This window comes from Carassius gibelio, chromosome A24 (genome assembly GCF_023724105.1).
Source record: "Carassius gibelio isolate Cgi1373 ecotype wild population from Czech Republic chromosome A24, carGib1.2-hapl.c, whole genome shotgun sequence".
In the NCBI taxonomy this organism is placed as follows: domain Eukaryota; kingdom Metazoa; phylum Chordata; class Actinopteri; order Cypriniformes; family Cyprinidae; genus Carassius; species Carassius gibelio.
Window position 1 is genome coordinate 3,968,804 of NC_068394.1, and position 25,123 is coordinate 3,993,926.

Sequence of the window (25,123 nt, forward strand, 5' to 3'; positions counted from 1 at the left end):
ATTTTAAAAATGCAATACAAATATCTCTTCATTTTAAGGACGGAGTTGCGTTTTCCTTTTCTTTTTCCTCACTTTAGTGAAACAAACAAATAACGAGGAGAGAAGGTTCTTCAGCAGAGCGTGGATGGTTTACTTACGGCTGTGCTGCATACAGCTATCAGATTCAGTCGAGTCTGTCTCTCTGAACTCTGAATTGTACTGCACATACTGAGGACAAGTGTAGATGAGAGAGGAGGGATGATAACTGGAGCATGCGAGTCGATAGGACAAGCGGCCTGGATATTCTCAGTATTTCAAGCCGAGCGTATGACAAAACTACAGCAGCAAGCAAAATGCAGAGGAATGTTTGCCAATAAATGTTTACAAATGAGACTAATGTTTCATTGTGATCATATGCCATAACAATTATATAAGGTTAAGGTTATTTACTTACTTGAAATGATCAAATTAAAGGAAATGTGTGCTGTGCTGCAGGGCTATTAATCATAATTTGGTCTGGATGGCCCAGATGCACTAGCGGTGTCAATACTGATCCCGAGGCCACAGGAGAACACTATTGATCTCACGGACAGACATTTAACAGACTGACTTACCAGAACCAGACAGTCGCTGCTGCTCAACCAGAAGTATGTGAGCTGTTTCTGTTCCTCCAAACTATCCAGAACAAACTCCAGAATGAGTTCTTTATTTCGTAGTGAGGAGATGTGTCTCGTGCAGCTGTTTTTTCAAACCGAATCGGCTCACAATTGCATCAGTGAACTTGGACATCTTGGATTGGTTCAGTTTAAAGATGTGAGTAAGCTTTGTACTGCTTGAGTGATGTGTGTGTGTGTGTAAGTGACTTCATTCGGATGTTTATGTGGCCTGTGAACCAAATGACATTATAGCTAAAAAAAGTATTTGTGCATCACTAGGCCATCATTTATTTTGACATTTGTCTGATTGTCAAGTAACCATACTGCATCCATTGATTTATAAAGATAGTCTAGTCTGCTTTTGGCAGCGTGCACACTTTCTAGTGCATACAGTGCAAACTCGCTGCATCATTCTCCAGTTCATATTGAACGGTCATTGACACAGAATTTGACTTCTCACCATCACTGAATCAATCAATGCATAACACTGCAGAACCAGAAAAAAATGATTGTGATAACTGTATGTATGTAAATTAATAAGGGACTAATTTAAGCAGCTAATATGGCTTCAGTCACCTGAATTCTGCCCCGATGTGTTAGAATTTCTTTATGTATTAAACTTGTTTAAAATGATCTCACAGCTGAATCCAGGTGTAACAACCTTTCAGAGGCGATTTGTGAAAGAAGTGAAGAAATGTGAAGAAATGGAGAGAATTCTGAGTAAGTTTGTGTTTTATTATAAGATGCACTAAGAACTCCGAATAAACATTTCTGCTGTATATTTTTTAAGCCCTAATGGTGAGTTGCTTATTTTTCAAAAATCCATATTTCGTCCATTTTACATTTTGAATCATTCATAATGCTGCAGAAGGGATCTAACAATAATATTTTGGTTACAGTTGACTCATACTCCTTATATTCATTTAAACATCTGTATGTAAGTTTTTCTTACTTTGAAATTTCGATTTCAATGTCATTCTGATGTTTCTTATAACTTCTGTTTCTGAGAGAATATAAGCTTGGTCAACAGATGCATGTGTATCCACTGTAATTATGAAAGCGTTATATTTATGACTGAAAATGTCACTCATTTAACTTTAGGGGGTTCCAAAGTCGCAAAAAACACACATACAGCTGCTTTAAAATTATATAATTTAATCATGCATAATTAAATCATGCAGTCAGGCTGGTTTCTCTTGAAATGATGTCATTTAGGGTATCTTGAGAAGGAGATGGTGAAATCTAACATTGTAATTGCTGCAACAAAGGAGAAGGAGATGGTGCCATGTGCCAGAGATGTTCTGGAGCTTGAGGTGAAAAACAGTTTTGTTTTGGCCTTTACCAAATAAACACACGTTCTCTTACTCTGTATTAACAAAATTTGACACACAAAAATAAATTCAGAAAGCTATACTGTGACACAATGCTTGCCTTCAAACCTTTAGTCCACATTTGAGAAGTTGGAGCGGGAACTGCGAGAAATCAACCGTAACCATGCCACACTCCGACAGAACCTCGTTGAGCTGATGGACATTGACTCTCTGCTGAGGATGACTGAATACTTCTTTGAAGAGGTCCAGATCTTGAGATCAGTTGTAGTTTTTTAGTTTTCATTCTATATTAATATTAGTATGCATTCATATTTTGAATAAGCTTTTTTGTATATTTGCTCTTCATTTTAATTTAAGTACGTCTTTTTATGAGATTTTACATTTTTTTATATATTTTAATTGAAAGCTAATATAGAAATATTGGCTACTTTTATTGTTATTTAAAGTTTTAACTTTACATGATTTATCTCAGTTACTTGCCAAGGTTTTTTATTTGAATTTATTTTTTTTGTCTCATATACAGTATATGTATTTTTTTTTATCTTTTATCTTTATTTTTTTTTAGCTCTCTTAATTTGTTTTAGCTTTATTTAAATTACCAATTTTTTATAAGGTTTAGTTTTAGCTTATCTAATAGCTGTGTTTGACTTATTTATTAAAAAAAAAAAAAAATCAATCAAACTAAATGTATTTGAAGGCCATGATTTAGAATTAATATTTGAACATTCTCAAACACTTGATGTAAAGTTCACCCAAAAATAAAAATTCTGCCTCCTGTTTTTGTTGTTGTATGAAACAGAAAGGAGTTGTCCATACTCATTTCCATGCAGTGAAAGTGAATGTTTTCCGTGTGTTATGATTGCTTGTGTACCAGGCCGAGTCGCTGCTGACCTACTCTGAGCCTCCCTCTGAAGACTCCGTGTCTATGACCGTCTCATCACACATAACCAGCCGCAGAAACAGCAACTCCAGCACCTCTGGAGCACTACATCTTAGGTACTGTGCATTTCACATATCTTGTCCCACTGATACACAAAGGTTCCAGTTAAAACCTAAAAAGATAGCACCGTACCACTTATGACATACTCTGTGTGTGCACATTTAAAGCTTTATTGCAGGTGTTATCAAACAAGAAAGGTTTCCAGCTTTTGAAAAGGTTCTTTGGCGCCTTTTTCATGGAAATTTCGTCCTTCGGCATGCAGAGATCCAGGCCACCGAGGAACTACAAGCGGTGGTGAGAATATCATATTCTTATATTCCCATACTCCTGTTTTTAAGTTTGATTTATTATTGATGTTCTTTCACACTCAAAACATGAATTGTCAACACTTCTGCAAAATATATGCACTGCTAACACCAACATTATAATTACTTTCAACACTATCCAGAATTTATAGGTCTCTTCATAAGTGATTTTGAATATTTAAAGCAATCGATAGCTTGGGATCAGATTGTAAATATACGTCACACATGCTGCTATATCACTTGTTTGACATTGATCCATTTTATATATATATACATATATACATATATACCATATATATATATATATATTTTATTATTATTATTTAGGACAGATGGTGAAAGCTCATGTACAGTTTGGTTTATATTGTCAGAAAATGTTTATTAAACATATGTTTCTTTTAAACAGAGGGGAGCTGTGAAGAAGGATGTGTTCATTATTTTTGTCCAGGGAGGTCGTGTGCGAGAAAAAATCAGAAAAGTCTGTGAAGGGTGAGAGAATCTGTGTATATACCATCAGTGGATTCATTCTCGAAAAATGTTGAGTTTCTCGAATTTAAAAATTCTGTTTTTCTTTATTTTAGAATTTATTTTTAGGGTTGCAGCATCACTAATGGAATGCTTATATCAATACAAAATAATCTGTATACTTTATATATATCTTATTTATTTATTCTGTATATTTACAAAAATAATCAATGTAAAGACAAAGAAAAAATAACTAAAATTAAAAAATGTACTACATAAAAAAAAAACTTCTTGATTGCATCTTTTTACTTTTCAACAACATTTTGAATTTTTAAAATACATTTTTAATGTTGAAAACACCGATGATGTACAGACTTTAATGAATGAATGAGTCAGACAACCCTTAAAACACCCTTTAATATTATTTCACATTATTATAATTTTTATATGATTTTATAAATTGTAGGTTTATAGATTAATGGCTATATATTTTTCATGATATGTCACCATGAGAATATTAATTTTATTCGATGTCCTTATTCACATTGGCTAGATTTGAATTCTAAATGAAATTTCTTCATCAACATTGTTTCTACAATCCTTAAAGATTTCGTGCCAGCTTGTACTCATGCCCCAAAACTCTGTATGAGCGCAAGCAAATGAGCAACAGCGTAATGACACAAATGCAAGATCTTCGAATGGTGAGTCACGTTATTGATTATTTTCAATTGCAAGTGTCTTTTCAAGTGTGAGACAATCAGTATTCATAAATAAATCGAGGAAACGGCTGTTTTTATGTCCAAATCTGTTGTAAAGATCCTGAGAAGAACTGAAGAATATCGTGCCAGTGTCTTGACGCGAGCAGCGGAGCACGTCCAGGAGTGGAGCAGTAAAGTGAAGAAGATGAAGGCCATCTACTACACCCTCAATCTCTGCAACATAGACATCACGCAGAAGCTGATCGTGGCAGAGATCTGGTGTCCTGTGTCAGATCTCGCTATAGTTCAAAACGCCCTGATTAAGGGATCTGTGAGTATGTTTATATGCTTCCTCAAATAATTATTCTTCAAACCATCACTAATACAATATTTCAAAATCAAATATTTGATCAAGTGGTTTTATGACCAGGTATTCCTCCTCTTGGTTTCTCTTTCTCTCTTAGGAGCAGAGCGGATCCAGTGTGACTCCAGTACTGAACCGAATCCAAACCCAGCAAACTCCACCGACCTTCAACAGAACCAACACATTTACTGAGGGATTCCAGACTATTATTGACGCCTATGGGGTCGGCACTTATCAGGAGATCAATCCAGGTATTTGACTCTAAAATTAAATATGTTATTTCATTGCAACATTTAATATATATTAATAACATATTGTTTTATAATATGTTTGCATATATTTTATAATATGTTAATATATTTAATGCATTATTTCATTGCAACATTATATATATATATATATATATATAAATTAATAAATATATATATATATATATATATATATATATATATATATATATGGGTGTGTGTGTGTGTGTGTGTGACCCTGGACCACAAAACCTTTCTTAAGTGTCAATTTTTCAAAAATAAGCTATCCATTGATGTGTGGTTTATTAGGATCGGACAATATTTGGTCGAGATACAACTATTTGAAAATCTGGAATCTGAGGGTGCAAAAAATTTAAATACTGAGAAAATCACCTTCTAAATTGTCCAAATGATTTTCTTAACATTGTATATTACTAATCAAAAATTCAGTTTTAATATATTTACAATAGGAAATTTACAAAATATCTTCATGAACACGATCTTTACTTAATATCCTAATGATTTTTTGCATAAAATTAAAATAAATAATTTTGACCCATACAATGTATTTTTGGCTACTGCTACGAATATTCCCCAGCGAGTTAAGAATGCTTTTGTGCTCCAGGGTCACCACATACAGTACATATATATGTGTTCTTGTAGCTCAAGTGGTAGAGCATTGGGTTATCAAGTGCAAGGTTGTGGGTTCGATTCCCTGGGAACACATGATAAGTAAAAATTGATAGCCTGAATACACTGTAAGTCGCTTTTGATAAAAGCGTCTGCTAAATGCATAAATTTAATTTAATTTAATATGCATGTGTGTATTATAATTGACTTGCTCCATTTATTTTCTCAGCTCCATGCACTATTGTAACCTTCCCTTTCCTGTTTGCGGTGATGTTTGGAGATTGTGGTCATGGACTGGTGATGACGCTATTTGCAGTCTGGGTCATTTCACAGGCTGAATCCTTCAGGAAATGGAAAAATGAGGTATTGAATGGTGTTAAAGGTGCTCCGATCTTTGGTTTGCATAATCAGACAACTTTTTTTTTACTCTGATTAGTGTCTTTTAAAGCATTTTTACTTATTATTTTCACTAGTCATTATTGTCTTTCTCCTTCCAGGTCACAGATGTCTTGATCGGGGGACGCTATATTATCCTGCTCATGGGAATGTTCTCCATTTACACTGGTCTGATTTACAACGACTGCTTCTCCAAGTCCTTCAACATCTTCGGCTCTTCCTGGTGTGTTCGGCCCATGTTTCATCCTCATGGCCCTTGGCAGTACGTATGCTAGAGACCTGCAGACTTTAAAGTAGCCGCTTGCTCTTTTCCATTCTGATATGTATTTTGTATTTTTTTTTTTTATCTCAGAAATGAAACGCTGCAAGAGTATAACCATCTTCAGCTGAACCCATTTGTGCCTGGAGTTTACTCTGGAGACCCGTATGTGTTTGGAATTGACCCGGTCAGTGCCTGTAAAATCTTGTTGGTACAACATTATTTCTTTCCTTGGTCAGTTTTGGTTCAGGCATACATTTAAGTCTAGCTTTTGTTGTTTTTCATACATCATGTGATCTTGGAATGGGATTTGAGAGTTTGAACAGGAGCTTGGTTGTCTTACTGTGTTTCATTCACTAGGTGTCAGGATTTATACTGTTCTGATGCTATGCAATGCTAAGCTAAGTTCACGCCATGCAAGGGAATAGAGGAGTACTTTTAACAGCAAGTGAATATAATAATGATAATAAATAAATAAAATAAATAATATGACTGCATTCTATTTAAATATATATTTTAATGTAATTTATTCCTGTGGGGCAAAGCTGAATTCTCACCATCAATATTCCAGTCTTCAGTGTCGCTGTTATTCCAAACTTCAGAAATGTGTGGATTTACACAATGAAGCACTGATTTATTTTTGTTTCAGGTTTGGAATATTGCATCAAACAAGCTGTCATTTCTAAACTCCTTCAAGATGAAGATGTCAGTCATACTGGGAGTCAGTCACATGCTCTTTGGAGTCTCCCTGAGTTTGGTCAACTTTGTGTGGGTATTTGTTCTCTTATAAATGTAAGGCAAAATAATTTTTATTGTCAACTCCTAATGCAAAACATTAATCCTCTTTTAAAGACATATAAGTTGTTATACTGAAATTTTATGATGTAATAATGTAGCTTTTGTCTATCTTTTTTAAAGTAAAAAAATTAGATGCTACTTGTATATAAATCTACACTGTAAAAAATTATATGATCGATCAATAAGTCATGGCAACATATGTTTTTCCTTTAGTTTAACCCATTAAAATAATGTAACCAATTTCAACAGCACTTTTTAATTTAGACAAGATACAGCTTACCAGAAATAATAATAATAATAATAATAATAATAATAATAATAATAATAATCTGTGACTTTTTGCTTTTCTCGTTGCCTCATTCAGACATTTCCGAAAATTCCAGGCCATTTTCCTTCAGTTTGTTCCCCAGCTGATCTTCATGCTGTCTCTCTTTGGATACCTGATCTTCCTCATCCTCTATAAATGGTGCATCACTCTACGCTCTGAAACGGCTCCCAGCATTCTGCTGCTCTTCATCAACATGATGCTGTTTGATTACCAGTCTGAACATCTGCTTCTCTACGGAGGACAGGTTTGGATTCCCGCTCCTCTAGAAGCAGTTCTTTACTCCTGAAGTACTCAGTGTTTCAGATCATGAGCGATGCTGTAATGCTCTACAGAAAGGGCTTCAGATCTTCTTGGTTTTGACGGCGGTGCTCATGGTTCCTGTGCTGCTCCTGGTGAAACCCTTCCTCATCTACAGGACCCGCATGAAGACCAGACACCAGGTAAGTGAGCGGAGCAGAGCAACATTGTCCTAAGAACAGCAAATACCTCTTTCAACCAAGGTTAATAGAGCTAAATAAAACTAAAACTATACCAAACTTTCATCATAAAAAAAAAAAAAAAAAAAAAAAAAAAAAAAATATATATATATATATATATATATATATATATATATATAATTTATTTAGCAATATTTCTCATTTTCATTTGGTTTAACTTGATGTACTAAAAACTAAAACTGAAAAAAAAATTACTAATAAAAATAACATAAACACACAACAAAATAACCACAACTAACTAAAATATATAATGAAATGAATATGAAAACAATGATAATAATGAATTAATAATAATAAATAAAATAAAAATAAAAACTAATTCAAAATATTAACAAAATTATGCACATTTTAAATGCAAATGAAATCCTTACATTTAAAAAAAAAAAGTATATTTTTATAAACACGTGTCTCTCTTTTTTAGTAAAATGTACAAAACGTTATGTTAGTTATATTATTAAAATAAATTAATTAAAAACAATATAAATGTAATTATACAATGTTTGTACAATGGTTGTATAAATATTTAAATATATGCAGTTTGTGTAAAGTACTAGTAATTAAGTTCAGTAGTCTACAATATTTTCTTTGAACTTTAATATTGAATTTTAATATTATATAACATTGAGCTGTACATATATATTTACATATAAGACTAACATTTATATTTATTAGTGATTTATTTATTTATTTTTAAATTATACATTTCAATACTGCAATTTTAGCATAAATCCTTTTTTGTTGTTATTTTTTGTCATATTCAAAGTGGGACCATCTTTTAAATGTGAATAGTGTGTGTGTGTGTGTGTGTCTATATATATATATATATATATATATATATATATATATATATATATATATATATATATATATATATATATAAATAAATAAATAATTAAATATAAATATATATATATATATATAAATAAAAAATACACACACGCTAGTAAACATTTAAAGTGGATCAAAACCTTTCACCAGAGTTGTCCTAAAACCTAAAACCTAAATGCATTCTTGGTTAACTTTTTTGATCCACTTCAAATGTTGACTTCATAATATATTCATGTAAGTGATTGTGAATAATAAGGTCTCTACACAGGTGTTGGGGAACAATCTGAATGATCAGCATGGCACAGATACACGCTCGTCCTTCTCACATCATCAGAGTGATGAGATGGTAAGCTTTTGCTATATGGTATGTCTTTAAATGTTTTTTAAAACCTACCGAACACTGTTACTTTATCTCTTAAACACAACATATATGCTCACATGTCTTAACTATGCTGTACAACCAAAGAGGAAAGCTAATGTCATCTGTTTTCTTCTTCAGGTAAGTATGGGAGACATCTTTGTGTATCAGGCCATCCACACAGTCGAGTTCTGCCTGGGCTGCATCTCCAACACGGCCTCGTATCTCCGGCTCTGGGCGCTCAGTCTGGCTCACGCAGGTTTGTCCTGTCGCAGTAGTGCACGGTAATAAAACAAACTACACCATCAGTTTAGAGAGAAACCGCTTCTGTTGTATTATCTGTGTTCTTGATGTTTAACTTTTGTGTCTGCGTGACTGATTGTATCAACAGTGAAATGATTTATGAGTAAATGAAGGAGCGCAGTTTATGAGGACACATACGAAGAACAAGAACACAGAACGTGGTTTACCTTTCTTTTTTTTTTTTTTTACCTTCCCTAATTTCTTGCATATTCATTTAATGGAATACATGACCAAGTGCTTTTCAGAATTTAGTTCTGAAAATACACTATTGGTCAAGTTTGTAATAACAAAATTAATTATTATTATTATTATTTTAATGTTTTTAAAAGTTATCTGAAAGAAATGCTATGCATTTATTTGATACAGTAATATTGTGAAATATTATTACAATTGAAAATAACTTTTTGCTGTTTTCCATTTTAATATAATTTAAAAAGCAGTCTATTCTGTCATTCTGAATGCTGATTTGGAGCTCAATAAATATTTATCTTCATCAATGTTGATGTTAAAGAGCGGCTTAATATTTTTGTTTAAACCGTGAAACATATATATTTTTTTTTTTTTTTACTTTCCATTAATCAAAGAATCCTTAAAAAAGTTTCCACAAAAGCATAAAATTAGCAAAAGATGTTTTCAGGATTATTAATAATAAGAACCATTATTAATAATTGAACAGCAAATCAGCATATCAGAATGATGTTTAAAAAAGCCTTTAGTTATTGAGGTTATTAGTATATTTATGTTTCAGTAAACACGCGGCAAAGGGAATAGATCACCTCAGATCAATAGATCAAATGTGTTTCCAAACACACTTGATTTTTTGCACTGTTCAACACAAAAGTACATATTTACATAAAGCAACTGTTGAAATTTAATTCTGCTCTTTTTCACACAACACAATTACTGTTATTATAAGAATGACTTGAGAGTGAGTAAATAATGACAGAGTATTCATTTTTGGGTGAACTATCCCATTAAAAAAAGCAGACTGGCTGAGTGAAATGAGGTTAATTGAAGGCCATATGTTCTGCAGAGCTGTCGGAGGTGCTTTGGAGGATGGTTCTCCAGGTGGGCCTGAAGATCTCCTCTGGTATGGGTTCACTCATGCTGGTGGTGCTGTTTGCAGCTTTCGCTGTTCTCACCGTGACTATTCTTCTGGTTATGGAGGGCCTGTCTGCCTTTCTGCATGCTTTACGACTACACTGGTGAGAACAACACATGATTCACAAGCTACGAGTATGAGTCTTCACTTTAACAAAGATGTTATGAGAGTTATCATGCATATAACTACCTTGCACTTGTAAGCTGCATGTTAGTTAAGGTATTTGACTCATTCCTTACCTTTGACATGGGGCATGCTTGTCTGTCTGTATAAAAATATACATATATCCTGCCCAAAGGTCTATTGTTTCTGTACTTGAAGTGTGTCCAAATACTACTAATCACAACAAATGTTTGATCTGTTTACAAAGTATGTGTAAATGTGAGAAAAATGTGAGAAAAAAATACATAGCACAAAGTGATATGAATGTAGGTAAAGTGACATTTTCATGTGTTTGTTTTCAGGGTTGAATTCCAGAACAAGTTTTACGAGGGATCCGGCTACAAGTTCGCACCCTTGTCCTTTGACAGCCTGTTAAAAACACAGCAGTAATAGTTTGTATTCGTGCTATTCTTGTAGTTTTTATTGTAAAAATAGTTTCGTGAATGTAACAAATGCATATTTCAAATCAGGAGTCTTCAACAGGGATCTCGCTAGAATGGTGTAAAATGAATTTTTTTAAATTGCAAGATTTAGATGAGTTTGTTAGTTCATCAGATTTGGAGAAATGTATAGCGTTAGAGTACATCACATTACAATGGTTCCTCTGTAGTGAATGGGTGCCGTCAGAATGAACGAAACAGCTGATAAAAACATCACAATAATCCACAAGTAATCCAGTCCATCAATTAACATCTTAAGAAGTGAAAAGCCAACATTGCTTCTGGCTAACATATTAAATATTTTGATGTGAGAGGACAAAATGAGATTGGCTCTTTTACTGGAGGAAGCTTTATTATGGATTATGGACTGGTATTTTGGCCAGAAGCGACAGGTTAACATCAAAACACTTTAATGATGGATTTGTTTATTAGAAACATGCATATTTTAATTTAACATGTGTGGATAGACTCATGTGGATTACTGTGATTTTTAGACTCTCATTCTGACGGCACCCATTCACTGCAGAGAATCCATTGGTGAGCAATTGACGTAATGCTACATTTCTCCAAATCTGTTCTGATGAAGAAACAAACTCTATTTCTGTTTACAGTACACAGTAATACTGTAACTTCAACATTAATGTAAATGTAATTTTTTATTATTATAGAAAACGTTTGTCAATATATAAATAAAAATTATAGATAAAAAAAAAAGCCACGAAAAGACAATTGCAAAATGTAGCTTATATTAATGCTGTTGTCCTAAAGTATAAAATAGTTTTAGGCCATCCTAGTTAGCTGCAAAATAAACTGTACAAATGTGGAGCAGACTGAATGAGTTTACTTTGTAACATGCATCTAATACGATCTGTGTCATATAATCATACACAAGAGGTGGATTCATGAATTTATGTTACTAAACTACACTTGGTGTGTGTATTTTTTGTATACTTGAATATTACCTAAAGGATGTACAGAACTGAGATTTTCTAAGACAGCATTCACTGGGTGAAATACCGATTTTGGGGTTGTAGGATCATGCACATTGAAAATTGATGGCATTTTAAATAAACATGAATAAGATGCTACCATGTTCATGATCCGCCATCGACTGGCTCCTGAATGTAAAAAACAGCAAAATGGGTTTGTGTCTCATTTCAATTTAGACTAGACAACTGTTGACAACAAGAATGCATCTGACATTTCGTGCATTTGAGGTATGTTTCGAATTTAAAACTTGACAATTTTTCAACATAGACCTTTTATCCAGATACGGTTGAGACCTTTATGATTTTGTATTTTTAAATGTTATTGCATTTACACGCTTAAAGGTACAACACTGATGCATACAGAAACAGTCGAATGCCAATGTGATGATGCTGCTATTAATTTGTTTGGTATTTCACAATTCAGAACTTTATCATATCATATGAAAAACTGTAAGTTAAAGACAGATGCATGTTAGCGTAAACCTGGATCCAGTTATTCCCAGCAGACTAATAAATCCTCTAATTAAAAAAAAAACAAGAAAAAAAACAGAAATACTAATAAACTTAAATCCAACATGAATATACATGTAGGAGTAAAACTTTTGCTAGATCCAGTAACATCCCAGTAAAATGACACTGACTTTGGTTATACTTAAATGCCAACTTCCAGTCCAAAATGACTTTCCACTTCAGCCATTCAGATGCATTTATCCAAAATATATCTACATAAAATATTCATTCGGTCATTCATTAACACCTATATTTTCATTCATTTTTTTTTAAATAAAAATATCATGTTCATGCACAGCTCCGCAATACACAATGTAAAAGATTCAAATACTTCTACATCTGTCATGCAAAGTGTTGCTTATCAATATTGGAGCATCATTATTACTAAATTATGACGCCTTCTGCTTTTTTTTTTTTTTTTATTCTGTATTACAAGTATCCGTATGTTTAAATGAAATTAATTTTATTTTACAAAAAAATCAACATTTGGAAGTGTGCATGTCCATGGCACTTTTAAAGCTCCAGACAAAACTCATTACGCTGTATTTCAACTTGATTGTCTACCCCAAGTGAGATTGTAGTGCTACTAATGGAAAAAGGAAGCTCTGAATAATCTGCCCTCTGAGAAACAGCTGAAGGGTACTATGCCCATGTTTGAAGAATACACACAGACATCTAGGATCGTCTGGCATCGGTGCCATTATCGTTATCGCTGTCGTCGTCAGACTGTTGGTCTGGAGGAATGGCGCGGGTTTGGCTGGCTCGTACGCTGATCAGATGAGGGCAGGCGGAGATCAGGTTGGCAATGCCAACAAGAGTTACACCTGTGCCATCCAGGTTCACTTGACTCAGCTGCATACGGCACAGGAACTTCAGACCTGAGCAATACAATTCGGCATGTTAGAAGCGTTTGTTTTACTAGTGAATGATCATGGAGGAAATAAGACTGCACAACGTACCCTGATCTGTGATTCTGGTTCTGCTGAGATTGAGTTTCAGCAGCTGAGGACAGTGAACCAGACCTCGTCTGATCACCGTGTCGCCCACCTGTGTACTGGCCAAACCCATCACCTAAAAAACAAAAAACATGTACATTTAATCCATGCACATTCATCATATATATGTGTTAGTGTTCCTGTAGCTCAAGTGGTAGTGCATTGCATTAGCAGCGCAAGGTTGTGGGTTCGATTCCCGTCTGCTAAATGCATGAATAAATTTATATTTTTTCTTCTACCGTACCTGCAGATGTGGTAGGTGTGTGATCAAGGCTGCAACGCCCCTGCTGGTGACGGCTGTACGGTCCAGACACAGCTCCTGGAGCTCTTTTAGACTGATCAGTCCCTGCAGCCCGCTGTCACTCACCTGAGTGTTGCTAAGAGACAGCTTCTTCAACCTATCAAGTAAAAGGGGGCGGGTCATCATTACCATTACTGGTAAAATGTAAAAAGACTTCTGAACACTGCTCTAATAAAAGGGTGAAATGAATCCCAAACGAAAGCTCTGTAGGACAATGCTAATTTGAATTGCTTTAAAGCAGTCACATAGCCATATACTGATAAACTGTTTTTTACTCAGAATGCTGGAAAACATACAATACTAAAGCAACTTATTGAGTTTTTTCAATAAACCGTACAAAAAACAACAACGACACTATATTTGTTGACAAAAAACAACAGTGTGAATTAGGTTTACAAAAGTGGATTGATTTTCAAGTCTTCTTTGTGGCACATATTTTCCATCTGTTACTAAGGAATGGACAAGGAATTTGAAAACTCATTTCATTAAGTAAAGAGTAAATTCTAGCTAAAGGAAGAGCCGAGCATAACTTTTCCAGACACTTTTGAAATTCTCTAATATTTCCAGGTTTTTCATGGCCGTGGGAAACAATGGGCTACAACAATTTGGGATGTGTCTTGTGATTTCCTAAATAACCGCAAGTAAGCCTACTCCTAAGATTTGCATGGTTGCATTGCACCAAATTAAACCAGAACCAAAGATTATTTTTTAATTTGGTGTACTACACAAACACTTTTGGACCTAAAGCTCTACCTGCTCATGCTGGAAAGCTGTGTAATGCCGTGGTCACTGAGCTGAGTGTAGTCAGTCAGGTCGAGCTCTAAAAGCAAAGTCTGTCTGGAGAGAAACAGAAGTCCACTGTCCGTCACAGTGTGTCTGCCAGGCAGGGTGAGCTGGGTAAGCCTGAGGCCTGCATGGAGAAATCAGACAAAGTAGTAAATTATCTTACTTCACTAAAACCCCAAACACCATTGACTCACTTTAATGCAAAAAAAATTGATGCATGCATAACTGATGCATAAAAGCCAGAATTAAAAATAGCTGAATTTGGCTGCACCTGAAATGATCTCCAGCGTGCGGTCTCCATCCGCGACTGGTATGCCGGCCAGGCTGAGAGCTGATAGGCTGGGGTGGGTTGCTAGGCACTGGAGAGTATCTTCTCGTACACCTGTGCCGTCCAGGTGAAGCGTCTGCAGGCTTCGGAGCTCTGCGAGTGCAGACACGTCACTCACCTCATAGAAAAAGGAAACAAAAGCAAAATAAATACAGAGCAAACATATAGTGAATTCCATAACGCCTTTCTCTCACAGTCTGAAATAAATCAACCTTACAAACAAACCCTGTAACGACTTCATGACTGATTGCGCAAACTAACCAGAGCTTGTTTGAAGGGACAAATACAGTCTACTGTTCATGAGGATATACTAAATAGATCAAAAGTGATAGTTTAAAAACTATTCAAAATAGTTTATAGTAATAATTTAGCGAAATATTTCTATAGCTGTTCTTTTGAACTTTCTATTCTGAAAATAAATAAATAAAAATCAGTTTCCACAAAAATATTAAGCAGCATTTCGATATTGATAACAATAAAAAACATGTCCAAAAGCAACAAATTAGAATGACTGACTAGAGTAAACTGGAGATAAATTACATTTTAAAATCAATTCAAATAGAAAACAGTTTATTTTAAATTATAATCATATTTCACATTTTTACAGGTTTTTTTTTTTTTTAATCAAACAAATGCAGCTTTGGTAGAGAAAAGACCAGAAGAGACTTCTTAAAAAAAAAAAAAAAAAAATTATAATTTAATTTAAATATTGCCAACTTCAGACTTTTAACAATAAAAAAATATTTAATAATAAACTATATATATCTATATATATATATATATATATATATATATATATATATATATATCTATATATATATATATATATATATATATATATATATATATAGATGAAGTTTTAGATGAAGTATTGCAGGCCCCTTCACAATTTATATTGCTCAACATGACAAAAAACAAAATCACAGCTGGTTACCTAACAAATCAGATTAATATGGAATATGTCACTTATTGCCGGTAAATAAATCCATACATTTGGATAGACAGAAATTCCTATATTATATACACATTTGCTGCATTATTTATTAATTTATTTTCTTAACATTTATTTTTTTTTGCATACCTTTCACAGAATGCTGCAGGAATATTTGAGGACGTTTGGTTAGTCTGTAATTGTGATATAATCTATGTTAGATAACCCCATCTATAAATGGCATGTATATCTAAAACAAACTGTGGGATTGAACCTGCAAACCCTATATTTCTATACATTTTGATCCCATAAATAAACAAATATAAATACAATTTAAATGTGCATTTTTTTTTTAAAAGCTCTGTGTATGCACACATTACCTTGGTGTGTTTAATACTGAGTGTTCGTAGCTGTGGTACACATGTGGGCAGCGCTCTCAGTGTGCTCTCAGTGATGGCCGTGTGATTGAGGCTGAGCTGACACAGCGCTAGAGAACCTGACCCCAGATACATCAGCAGACCTGCATCGCTTACTTTGGTCTGGTCCAGAGCCAGGAACGTCAGGCTGCGGAGACCTGAGATCACACACACAAATAAGATGGATGCATTTATTCATGATAATACTCACTTATGGACTGGTTTCTGACACGCTGTCTCACCTGCGATGTGCTGCAAACAGCTGTCTGTTAGTTTGTTACAAGACGACAGGTTGAGATGCTGAAGTTTGGAGAGGTTGGACAAAACCGAAAGACCAGCGTCTGCGAAATGAAACGGGAAATGATGATATCACAGCTTTACAAATCACGTACAAGCAAATCAAGCCTATAATAAATAGAAATATGTCATACAGAAGTGTAAACATCTTTCTCACAAAGATAACCAGACATATTTCACCCAAGATCAATATATAAACATATATACATATTTGGTGAAATAATTTTTATGATGATTCTTTTCATTGTTTTCATGACAAATAAGCACATTTTCTCCAAAATTCTTACTACTGCAATAAAAAAATAAATAAATTAAAAAATCAGTGGTTCTCAATTCTAGTCCTCACGTACACAGTTCACAGTTCATGCATGGAGCTAGTTATCTGAATCAGGCGTGTTAAATAAGAGACATGCAAAAAAATGCAGAGCGATGGTACGCAAGGACTGGAATTGAGAACCACTGTTATAAGCAATGTACTAAGGTTTAGTGTATATTGTATCATATTACATATTATTAAACATTATTTTACTTAGCAATTATAAAAAAAATCAATAAATTATATAGTATTTTTTAAATATTAAAAACAATTTTTTTATTAATTATTATACAGCCATCTCTTTTATTACTTAATATACAGCCGTCTAATATAAAATCAACATAACAGATTTTTTTTTACGTAACACTATTGAGATTTTTGGGCAACTTATTTGGGCTATATATACACACCTGTGATGAGTGGAGAGTTGACAAAGCTGAGGTGTTTAAGTGAGGAAAATGCTCTCAGTTGCCGCAGCAGCTCATTGGTGGTATAAGGATAGCAGTTTAGGACAAACTTTTGCAGCGGGCAGCCAAAGAACAGCTCCAGCGTACGCGGTCGGAGGAGACGTTCACGTGCCATATGAGTCAACAAGAGTTCGACCAGCTCGGGAGTCAAACAGGCCAGGCTGCTGCTGTACTGCATGCTGGGAGCTGAAAGAGCAAGATTATGGTCCAAATCTTGACCTGAGCACTAATATAATGAGTCAAAGTAATGTCAGCAAACAACATTAGGCAGTCTCTTTCTGACCTGTCATGAGGGAAACGGTGGCCCTGGTGGCCATCGAACAGAGAGGGGGCACGCGGGGGGTCTTGAAGGCTTTTTTGGGGGGTGAGGGATGCCCGTGTGATGATGACTGCTCGTCGTGATGGGCGGCTTGTTGTAAACGCTCTACTGCTGCTTGACCCGCAGCTCCACGCAACGCACGGCCTTCCTCAGGATCTTCTGGGTCATCAGGCTCCGCCTCCCTTCAACACAACCAATTGTAGTCACTTAAAGGGACAGTCCACAAATTCTGTCATATTTTTCAGTGGGGCCCAAAACCATTTGATGATGGTAAATTATCTTCTTTTGTGTTGTACAAAAGAAAGGAAGTCATGCAGATTTGTAACATAAGGATGAGTAAATGATGACTGAATTTTCATTTTCAATTTCACACCCTTCAGGCGCTTTAGAAATCCCCCTACCGGAGTCTGTTGCCCTGCTCCGGCCAGTGATGTCTCGGCTCCAGTCCTACTCTTCCCCTGTTCTCCAGGAAGAAGGGCAACTGTGGCAGTCCTGTCAGAGTGAGAGGGAGATTATCTCTAAATTGTAGGGATGCACGATATTGGATTTTGGCCGATATTCGATATGCCGATATTTTCTAAATAATTTTGGCCGATGCCGATACCGATATCGATATATATACAAATATATACTGATATATTTACAAATATATACTGATATATTTAAACTTTAATTTTACTGAAGAGAAATCCATGTATCTCTTCTGTACTGATTCTACCATAAATTTATTATTTTACAAATGTAGACAGACATTCACATCTGAAAAACAGGTCAATTATTTCACTTGGAGAATATCGGTTTGGCTCATCGGCAGAAATATTCATATCGGCCGATACCGATAATGGTCATTTTAAGCTTTTATCGGCCGATACCGATGTTGTGCCGATATTATCGTGCATCCCTACTAAATTGTATTGATTATTTTGATTTTATATATATTTTTAAATTTACTATTTATTTGTATGATCCATAAGGACATCAGGCAAACAAATTAAACAAATTGCATCTTGCTACTACCAAATTAACCAAGCATTCAATTACACCGCCTCAATATCAAAACAGCTGCACTGGAACTAACTGCATATTAAGCTAATTACCATATATTAGCATGTTCACAGGCCTGTCTGGTAAATCTATTCAGCTGCAGTTAATTCCTGAGTGTATCTCGTGTGCAAATTAACATATGCTTGTCTTGACAGCATCTTAAAATATTTTATAAAGCTGTCAGCTGCTTTCTTTCCCAGCATGTCTAAAATCCCACTCATTAAACTTCCAGAGAAAAGAGCCGATATATAGAACATATGCAGTTCTAACACATGAGAGGACAGTTTTATCATTTAAAAGAGGTGAATGAGTTTTTACTTATAACCAGATCTAAACTAAGACAACTAAGGGCATTAACCTTTTAACCAATATGGGCTTTCCTGGGTTTCTCACACTTTGGTCACTCGCTAAAGACCTAAAAACTAGAGCTCGACCGATAATGTTTTTTTGTGGGGGCCGATACCGATATTAGAGGGTAAAAAAGATAAAAAATATCGGCCGATATTCTTTGTGTATTATAGTACAGTACCAGTCAAAAGTTTGGACATTTTCCGATTCGTGTGTCCAAACATTTGACTGGTCCTATATATAGAATACAGCATATACATAATGCAGTATATACTGTACATAGAGTACAGTATATACACAAACACATTTTTTGTAATGATCACTCAAATGTTGTGATCAAACACCCAAAATGATGTGACAGAGTAATAAAGGAAAGACATTTAACAATTTAACAATAAATTGTATTATCTAAAATTGGTCTGAAATCAGTCCACTGAGCAGAAAAGTTAAAGTTAACAGGTTAAAGCTTTGCATCCAGGTTGCCAGTAGCAAACAATGCAACATATGGACAAACTAAGTAATTACACCATTTCAAGCATTTTATCTGCATTATATGTTCTGTACAAATAAATAAATATATTGGATATATTGGTGACAGGGTCATATCGGCAGATAATATCGGCAAAACAATATATCGGTCAGGCTCTACTAAAAACTCAAAGTTTCTGAACAAAGATCTATGATTCAGACTGACCCGAGCACAGCCGTCCAAAGGCAAAAATTCTGTGATTGTTGAAGATAAACTACGCTATATGATCAGTTACATCTCAGAGAACACACAACTTTCCCCTAATGTTAGCTTCAACATTCCAGGAATGATCTTTATGGAAAAGAAAAGTTGGGATGAGGTTGCATCTATATGATTAAAACAGCAGCTACTGTAATATAAATTTTAAACAAAGCTTTTGCAGAGTCATGAACAGTGACCTTTAATGGGAGCAGATATGAATGTTTTGAAGGATAAAAGCCCTTGAAGAAATGTTGGCAGACTGTCCATTCATTACCATTCTGGTCCTCCTTTATTAGATTATGGCTTTTTCTGATTCAGTGAAGTCCAAAAAGCAGCTGCTTTTTAATCCGTTCAAGACAAACAGATATCAACATCTTTTATTTACAGTCTCATCAGGAACTTTCCTTTTGATCGTGGCCTGCAGTGCTCGCCTTACCTCACGGTTTTTGGAGTTTCATCCAGAATGGAGTTCACGGTTATCAAGTCAATTCTAATAATGATGTTAATTGAGATGATTTAATTACTGAGAAATTAGAAACTAATTTTCACACTCATCTTATTCATTATTAATGGTGCTAACTAATGCAAGGATCACTATTATTAATGCTCATACTTAAGCAGACCCAAGCCTCAAGTATTAAACTTCAGCACTCAACTCTTCCTGCAACTGTGCTAAAACATGAATAGTACCTCAAAATGACGTGGCTACAAGTTTTCTAATTTTTCCTGGCAAACAATAAAAAGGTAGAAAAAAATCTCATGGATTTAGAGAGGAAGGAGGAGGTACCTGAGCCATAACTAGAGTCCAGAATACCATAGACTTTGGACTCTTTTTACCTGAGAAGCCGTCTAGAAACCCCCCCCCCCCCCAACAAACTAACAAACCCTTAGAACACCCTTGCATCCATATAACAACACCCGGTCAAAATCTACTGTAAAAAGTAGCCGTTTATATACCATTGAGATTAAATGGAGGTAGAACTACTTCTTCTGGTTGTTCCTCATTTTCCACATGTTCCACATTTTCTGCTTCACCTCGCACCAGTTTATGGCCTCGTCCTGTCAGAAACAGATTTTTAATAACACAATATTACTTGCATTGAAGTAAAGTTTATGAAGAGCAGGGATTATTATCGTTTTGTTAATTCAGGTAAAGCTGAATATAAAATAAGGTGAAATACTTGTAATAATGGAACTGAATATGTTATAAAAATAAATTATACCTAAAATAAATGAATAAACTTACATGTTAAGCAACAATAATATATAAATATATATATATATATATATATATATATAAAATCATGAAGTAAAACTACAGTAACACTACTGAAAACATTTTTAATTCAAAAGATCAAAAAAAAAATCGAATATAAATATTAGCTGAAAATGTTAAAATGAATAAATACAAAAACAAAATAAAACAAAAACTAAATGGAACTAAAGCCAAAATAAAACTTAAATATAAAATAAATAAACTTACATTTATAACAATCTTAAATTTAGTTTTTTTTTTAAATAATCAATAATTAAAAAATATATAAACTAATAAAAATTAAAAAAGTTCATAAAAATAAAAAAATATACTAAAACTGAACATCTAAGAATAAAAGTCAATAGAGTGCTGCAGTCTTGACATTCAAATCTTCCATGGGATTCCCTCAAGATTTTCCTGTGTGTTTTTATAATGTTATTTTTCAATGTACGAGTGTGGTAAATAAAAATTTACGATACTTGGACTTTTGCAGTCACCTCTGCAGCACTCAAAATATTATATTCAAAATATCACTAACTAAAAACAAGTATAGAAAAAAAATAATAATAATAACTGTGTGGTGCATTCACAAATTAGTAAAAGTAAATCTCACCCCAGTAGTGAGAGGGTCCTGACAGCGGAGGTTCGACCCCAGGAATCCCAGCATACCCCACTGCTTCCTCCCACAGCTGATGGGGCAGAGGAGGAGGTATCTCAAGTTCCTCTAAAGCTCTGTCCTCCACCTGGGGTTGCTCATGCGGTGGCTCTACCGGCTCTTCCTGTGGCTCCGCCTCTGCCTGCCCTACAACAGCCAATCGGGACACTGGACTAGGCGGGTCCTGAGGCGTTACAGGGGGTGTGGTCTGTATGCAAAGTGCAGCATTGGGAGTCAGTCCCAGACACCGGAGGGAGCAGGTTAGCTCAGCGTCCCCAAAGCGCTTTCGAGGAAACCCTTGCAGGAGGGAAAAAGCGGGTAGTGAAGGGTGGCGGCTGGCAATGTATTCGACGACGTGACTTAAGGGAGTGTCCGCAGGAAAACGCTCACGCATTGATTCCCCAGAGGGAAGACGAATCTATAACAGACACAAACAAAACAAAACAGGTTTGTTGAAATAAAGCTAACAGCAGATCTTAGAAAGCAGTGGAAAAAAGATGAAATCTTGCACCATAAGGATGCAGTGGTTGTCCAAGCTGGTCTCCACACGTCCACCCAGTCTCTGTCCACTTGATGGAGAGGTCTCGGCCGTGGCTTCGCTTTGGGTTTTCTCCTGCTGACTACGCCGGTCCTCTGCTATCCTCTTCAATACCAACTCACGCTCCTGATCAAAGGACAACCGTTACGGTTACTGAACTGGGATAATAATAATTACTAATATTGTAAACAATCTTTAAAACAGCCATTGGTCACAAATGATGTTGTGTTTTAAAGAACAGATTTTGTGCTTCAAAGAAGAAATCTTGGAATGACGTGAGCAGATTCACTTTTGAGTGGACCAACACTTGCTTCTGGAGCTTTACTGTAAGAATGTGAACTTTTTACTGATTCACCTGCTTCTTCTGTGTCTTTTCTGCCCGTGCCTCTTGGGCCACTCGCTGCCTCTGCTGCTCGTGGAAATTACTCTTATCCTGCTTGATCCGTGTTTCCAGGGGTGGATGCTCTTTTGCATTGGGAGCGTTCACAGAAGGTGGTACCAAGACCAATGAAGCACCTAAAAGCAGACAATTCCTTTGTATTGCATAACATTTCAGATTCCAGTATTAGTACTAATAATGATCTGCAGCACACTAAACACAAAATCACATAAACTGTGAGTCACATGCGAGTTTATTTGCACGGTAAATCTCATTTTCCTTCTCAGAAGCATCATACAAATGAGTAAATGAAGAAACTGTGCTGTTAGTACCTGTTTCATCAGACTGTGAGTTGTTGTTGGAGCAGAGAGCATCTTTGGGAGGGTTAAATGCAGAAAATGCCGTCTCTAAAGGACCTGAAGGCTGCTTGAATAGCTTATGCCGTGGACTCCCACCCTGCAAAAGCCTACAGCGCAAATGTGATAATAAATAAGAGGGCTGGTGCTTAATCATGAACAATGCTGTCTAATAACACTTTCAATATTCCCTAAAGCCATTGCACATAACCAGACAGGTCTACGACTAGCCTAAACTGTTACATAACTGGTCACATTTTTCTCTCTTGGGACAAAAGTCAAGAATAACCTATAAAACTTATTTCATTGTATTCATCCGTAAAAACATTTACCAATCAGCTGCGTCTGGTACAGAGAAGAATCCTGCCTGTATCGCCGCCTGTATCTGATCCTCACTGAAGCCCATCTCAGTGAGAGTGCTGACGAACCCTCCTATGGTCTAGAAACACCACAAAAATCTGAGCTCCAGTGCAAAGGTATGAAAAAGTAAGGAAACTTTGCTTAAATTAGATCATTTTGACTTCACATTTTTGGAGATGATAAATGCTTACTGCCACGTGACATACTTCCACTTGTGTTATTTCTGAATTTTTATGACAAAACAACTAAAAATTCATTTAAATGGATGAATTTAATTATTATTATTAAATATATATATATATATATATATATATATATATATATATATATATATAATATGTGTATAAATATACACACACATACATACATACATACATACATATATATATATATATATATATATATATATATATATATATACATATACATGATTACATTAGATTCAACTTTATACAATGGACAGTAAAGTGCATAGAAAATATATGTATATATAAAAAAAAATTACATTTCATCATTTAATATTTCACATAAAAATTACACTTGATAAGTTTGTACTTCCATATATAATAAAATAATATAACAAAGAATCCTGTTTTAAGCCTGCTTTAATATAGTCATGGACATTCATGCATTTGGCAGATGCTTTTATCCAAAGAAACTTAACTTTTATAAAATTAGTGTATTTTATTTATAACACATTTCTAAATAAAATATGTAGATACAATCAGCTCAAATAAAAGGCTGTAACAAGTCTGTTTAACATGTGAAGGTGATGACATGAACACTTCTCATACTGATAGCATTTATCATGCACACTGCACTGTGATGCTGTCATCACGGACATCACATGATATCACAGGGGACTTTGCTCTGACACCTTGAGACAGTCTGGTTTCTTTTTCTGTTCATGCATTCTTGTTGGACATCAAAAGTGCCATATTTGATATACGTACAATAGTTTCTTAACAAGCAGTGTTTGCATTTGATCATAATTATGATTGACGTTAAGAGCATGCATTAGTTCACATGCAAATATTATCACATGCAATATCCATATTGTTCTTATTTCAATCTACCCATGTTGCCCAGCGAGAGTAGGCCAAGTCAATTCAGTTTTAAGTAACGTTAGCTGAAGAACACTTAAAGCACCTAAAAAGGTGAAATGTGTTTATTATCTGATTGCATCGGTCATTAATCTATTTATTTGACAAGGCAATAAACATGCGTCCATGTAAAACCACTCAAGAGGCTTTCCTTTTGATTTAGGCCTACTGTTCATTTCCTCGTAAGCATAAAAGAGTTACAATTACAATGTCCGGTATAGCTAAAAGCATCACGAGGCAACAATAAAAGGTTGTGCATTATGCTGCACTACAGAAACTTAATTCACGTGTCAGTTTATCACGTTTTATCCATGTCGGGTAAGCTAATATAGCAATGTGATAAGCATTACAAAAAACATTACGGCCATCTCTCTGATCAACCTTATGTTTAACTTACCGATGTGGAGTCCATAATTGTATTGAATACCCTCAAAAGTGCTCGATATATGGTTTTGTTGTCACTTTGCAGAAGATGTTTATTGATTGTCCGCACAGTAGAATGGTAGTTGCTTACGTCACGGGTTCTGCTCCGTCCAGACAGCACGCTCAACGCTGATTGGATGAGTACAGTTGGAAACGCCCCTTTAGGGACATGTCAATCACAGTGCGTCAG

At 34.9% G+C, this 25,123-nt stretch overlaps 2 protein-coding genes across 2 annotated transcripts; one reads left to right on the top strand and one right to left on the bottom strand.

The window, feature by feature from the left end:
- Positions 1-617: 617 nt before the first annotated feature.
- si:ch73-173p19.2 (V-type proton ATPase 116 kDa subunit a 1) lies at positions 618-12,623 on the top strand. The gene is made up of 20 exons (XM_052543223.1): positions 618-792; positions 1,277-1,355; positions 1,851-1,948; positions 2,081-2,209; positions 2,841-2,962; positions 3,074-3,200; positions 3,618-3,700; positions 4,284-4,377; positions 4,493-4,705; positions 4,839-4,989; positions 5,846-5,979; positions 6,114-6,274; positions 6,365-6,458; positions 6,921-7,039; positions 7,434-7,641; positions 7,730-7,837; positions 8,991-9,068; positions 9,222-9,339; positions 10,417-10,588; positions 10,950-12,623. Exons 1-20 carry the CDS (start codon positions 676-678, stop codon positions 11,035-11,037), a joined length of 2,493 nt encoding a protein of 830 aa, XP_052399183.1. The 5' UTR covers positions 618-675; the 3' UTR covers positions 11,038-12,623.
- On the bottom strand, positions 12,331-25,075 carry LOC127946557 (uncharacterized). Its single transcript, XM_052543219.1, has 17 exons — positions 24,908-25,075; positions 23,380-23,486; positions 23,024-23,157; positions 22,668-22,828; positions 22,286-22,438; positions 21,733-22,192; positions 20,822-20,923; positions 18,144-18,234; positions 17,707-17,924; positions 17,367-17,609; positions 16,586-16,684; positions 16,308-16,501; positions 14,940-15,114; positions 14,636-14,792; positions 13,826-13,979; positions 13,546-13,657; positions 12,331-13,464 (listed from the first exon to the last, which is right to left on the bottom strand). Exons 1-17 carry the CDS (start codon positions 24,920-24,922, stop codon positions 13,262-13,264), a joined length of 2,778 nt encoding a protein of 925 aa, XP_052399179.1. The 5' UTR covers positions 24,923-25,075; the 3' UTR covers positions 12,331-13,261.
- Between the last annotated feature and the right edge of the window lie 48 nt (positions 25,076-25,123).

Excerpts from the sequence above, each read along its gene's own strand:
- si:ch73-173p19.2 (XM_052543223.1), top strand. The coding sequence starts at position 676 with ATGAGTTCTTTATTTCGTAGTGAGGAGATGTGTCTCGTGCAGCTGTTT. Across the intron at positions 1,949-2,080 it reads GAGATGTTCTGGAGCTTGAG|TCCACATTTGAGAAGTTGGA; the intron begins GTGAAAAACAGT and ends TCAAACCTTTAG. Across the intron at positions 4,378-4,492 it reads AAATGCAAGATCTTCGAATG|ATCCTGAGAAGAACTGAAGA; the intron begins GTGAGTCACGTT and ends TCTGTTGTAAAG.
- LOC127946557 (XM_052543219.1), bottom strand. Across the intron at positions 23,158-23,379 it reads GTACCAGACGCAGCTGATTG|GCTTTTGCAGGGTGGGAGTC; the intron begins GTAAATGTTTTT and ends TTTGCGCTGTAG. Across the intron at positions 17,610-17,706 it reads CACCGTTTCCCTCATGACAG|CTCCCAGCATGCAGTACAGC; the intron begins GTCAGAAAGAGA and ends TTGCTCTTTCAG.